Source organism: Octopus bimaculoides, chromosome 6 (assembly GCF_001194135.2).
Source record: "Octopus bimaculoides isolate UCB-OBI-ISO-001 chromosome 6, ASM119413v2, whole genome shotgun sequence".
In the NCBI taxonomy this organism is placed as follows: domain Eukaryota; kingdom Metazoa; phylum Mollusca; class Cephalopoda; order Octopoda; family Octopodidae; genus Octopus; species Octopus bimaculoides.
Window position 1 is genome coordinate 114,901,718 of NC_068986.1, and position 3,255 is coordinate 114,904,972.

Sequence of the window (3,255 nt, forward strand, 5' to 3'; positions counted from 1 at the left end):
GTAAAATAACTTAGTTATCATTAAGTGAGTGTTAGGAACATAAATTGTGACTAAGGTTTGGTGGAAGATTTTAATGCAAAACTTATGAAAACAAGACATTTGTACTCAGAGCCAGAGCCGGTTTCAGCCGGGTTGATAACGCAGGGGTTAACAGGTCTTCTCAAGCACAGCATATAGCCCAATGGATGAAGACCGCAAAATAATGCCACTTGTCATTTCTGGTGGCAAAAATAATAGACATGAAAATGATATTATGAGAGGTTGTTAATGAGGAGAATACGTGGGAGAGAGAGGTGTACCTGAAGCAGACTAAACAGAGGGATCAGCCATTGAAGTGGACAGCTTTAGAGTGGTACAAGTGATAAGGAATGGGAAGGAAGAGGGGAAACCAGCCTTCCTCTCTTTCACTGTGATGCCTATGCAAGCAGGGGAAACATCAAATATGCATATATTTATTATTCTTTACTGTTAACCCTCATTCTTACTCTATCTCCCATGACACTTTTTATTGAATCCCACCATTCTCTTATGCCATTATCCATCACTTACTTTCTCTTACCAACCTCTCTTTTTCTCTCCCTCCCTTACATTGCTCCTTCCTCTATCACTCTTCTTCACTTCCATTACATTTCATATTTTCACCACCCTGCTTCCTCCTAATACTTCACCTCCCACCATCATGCTGCCTTTCTCTTTAATCTCCTCATCAAAGCTGTCTATAATCATCTCTCTTCCATTACTCTCTCACTGCCCCCTCTTCAACACTCAAATTCTCTCTTCTGTCAGCTTCTCGATCATTACTCTCCTATCCACATTCTCAGTCTTGAATAACTGTGAGCAACATAGAGAGGACCATTTAGTCTTGCAAGAGACAAAGCAACTTCCATAGCGTTGATGCTATGATAAAATACACCAAGTACCCTCTATAATGTAGCTGGTGTTAGGAAGGGTATCTAGCTACAGAGCCATGCAAGAAAAGGAATGTGGTTTAGACCATGATGATCCATCCAACTCATGTTAGCATGATGCAGAATGAAGAAGAGGATGAATTTATTTGCCAACCCAACAAAGGAACCTCTATGAGGTCATTTGATTGGTAAGAAATACCAGCCAAACCTACCTAATTCAAACCTCATTGCAGGGGTTGGCAAACTGGGGTAAATTACCCTAAATGAGGTAAAAACGAAATTCTTGGGGGTAATGAGGACTCATTAGACATCGGTAAAATTATATAAAAAAAATAACCTGTTCCTTGTTATGACAGAGATTTTTCTTCTGATAACAATACATCTGTCCAATGTAATGGACGTATAAACAGGTTCATATAAACAGATTCAATAAACCTTTTGAATTCAAATAATTTAAAGCACATCCGAGTGTGATCGTGGCCAGGGCCATGGATTGGCTCCCGTCCTGGTGGCACATAAAAGCACTATTCAAGCGTGATCGTTGCCAGCGTCGACTTACCGGCACATGTGCTGGTGGCTGATCTAGGGCGGGGGGTGTCAAACAACAACAAATCAAATTCCTGCTACAAACTGACCTCCTCCTATTCTTTCTACTCAACATTTCGTTATGTCTGACCATTTCTCTGGGCCAAACTCCACATCATCTGCCCATGTCAACGACAGAGTCCCAACGTGATCGATGTGCTAGAAATAGCAGTCAAATCACCCTTTGGAGGAATTTCAACCATGTTTCGTGGTCTGCTACCACAACAGCTCCTTTATAGGATCCAGTTAGCTCAAGACATCATCAGGAGGAACCACGTCCGGTTTCGGCCCTTACTCATCTACCGTTTTGACGTGCCCCCCCCCTTTCGGAGGTGTCTTCAGCTCTGATGTTGGGTGCGTCTTCTTTCTTCTATTCCCTGGCCTCTTAGAAGAATTACACTGGCGTCTTAAAAAGGGACACGTTGAACAAAGTTGTTGTTTAAAATAAAAAAAAAAAACAGGACAGCCACAAGTGGAATGTCTATGATCACATGTCTTGCTCAATGAAGGGTGATCTGAGTTTTAACCCTTTGCTTGTTCTACATCTCACATATAGACACACAGAGCATATTTCTCTGGCATCTACACAGCACAGACGATACACATTCCCAATTTTTTTTCCCAATCACCAGAGTAACTTGGGATTTTTTAGTGGAAAGCTTTATATTACTCAACATTTGTGAAACAAGGATTAATTAAAAGTCTGGAAACAAGCATAGACATGTTGGATAAAATCCGTTGAGGACTGGCAAAGAGTTAAACGACCAGAGCGTGTATCCCAGCCCGGAAGCTATGGCTATTGGTGCAATGCACCTTTTCTTTGGAATAAACAGTGACTGTAGTAGTAGTAGTAGTAATATCAGTGGTTGTTGCTTAACCATGATTCAGCAAACCTATAATGAATGATGTTCTAACCGTAACCAAATCGTCTTTTTGTATATCAGCGACTACATTATTCAATGCAACTCAGTTTTTTTCTTTTTGCTAAAAAAGAAATTAAAAAACAAAAAGATGGCAAGATACGATTTGAAGAAAATTTAACTGCTATTTCTAGCAAATCGAGATCAAGCGATCTGAGGAGGCTCCCCCCATTGACTCAGGTAGTAGTAGTAGAAATGATTGTGATATAAGCATCAATAGTAGTAGTGGTAGTAGTAGTGATAAATTTTGCTTACCTTGTGGAATAGAAACAACAGGAGATTGGCGTGATGGACGTTGGCTGGCGTAGACCTTCCCTGAGGCGTTTGCAAATGGCCAGACTAAAGTTTGCCTTGAAATACTTCTGAAGCAGACAGACAGCCATTTGTTTAACCTTTTCTCTCACACAAAGGAGAGAGGGAGAGAGAGAGCTGTTTTAAGATGTCATGTCCGAATAGCAACCTTTAAAATCATTCAGCCGACCTACAACAACCACAATAATAGAAGAATTAAAATACTTTCTTCTAAAACAGTCTCGAGGTTATTTTATCAAATTAAAAGTCGCTTCAGTTTATCTGAGAGAAGGGTTTCAACTTGTTTTGTTTCAATTTGTTTCTTGAGAACCAGAGGATATATCATGATACTATTCTGAGAAGAGTGGTAAATTATTGAAATAAAAAAAAATTAATATCTTAGGAAAAATGACGAACAAAACAAAAGAAAATACAAACTTATTTCTACTACACACTGTTGTAACTAAAAGCCATCTTCAGCTGGAGAAGACGGTGTTGGCTTACAGAAGTTTCCTTTCTTTATATGTCCGGATTTCCCTTTGGGCATCATA

At 39.7% G+C, this 3,255-nt stretch overlaps 1 protein-coding gene across 1 annotated transcript in view; it reads right to left on the reverse strand.

Annotated features, from left to right (window-relative positions):
* LOC106872074 (polymerase delta-interacting protein 2) overlaps window positions 1–3,222 on the reverse strand; it is a 20,600-nt gene extending 17,378 nt beyond the window's left edge. The window contains exon 1 of the mRNA XM_014918928.2: window positions 2,669–3,222. Within this exon, the coding sequence (XP_014774414.1) occupies window positions 2,669–2,796 (128 nt within the window). The 5' untranslated portion in view covers window positions 2,797–3,222. The remainder of the gene's footprint in view (window positions 1–2,668) is intronic.
* Between the last annotated feature and the right edge of the window lie 33 nt (window positions 3,223–3,255).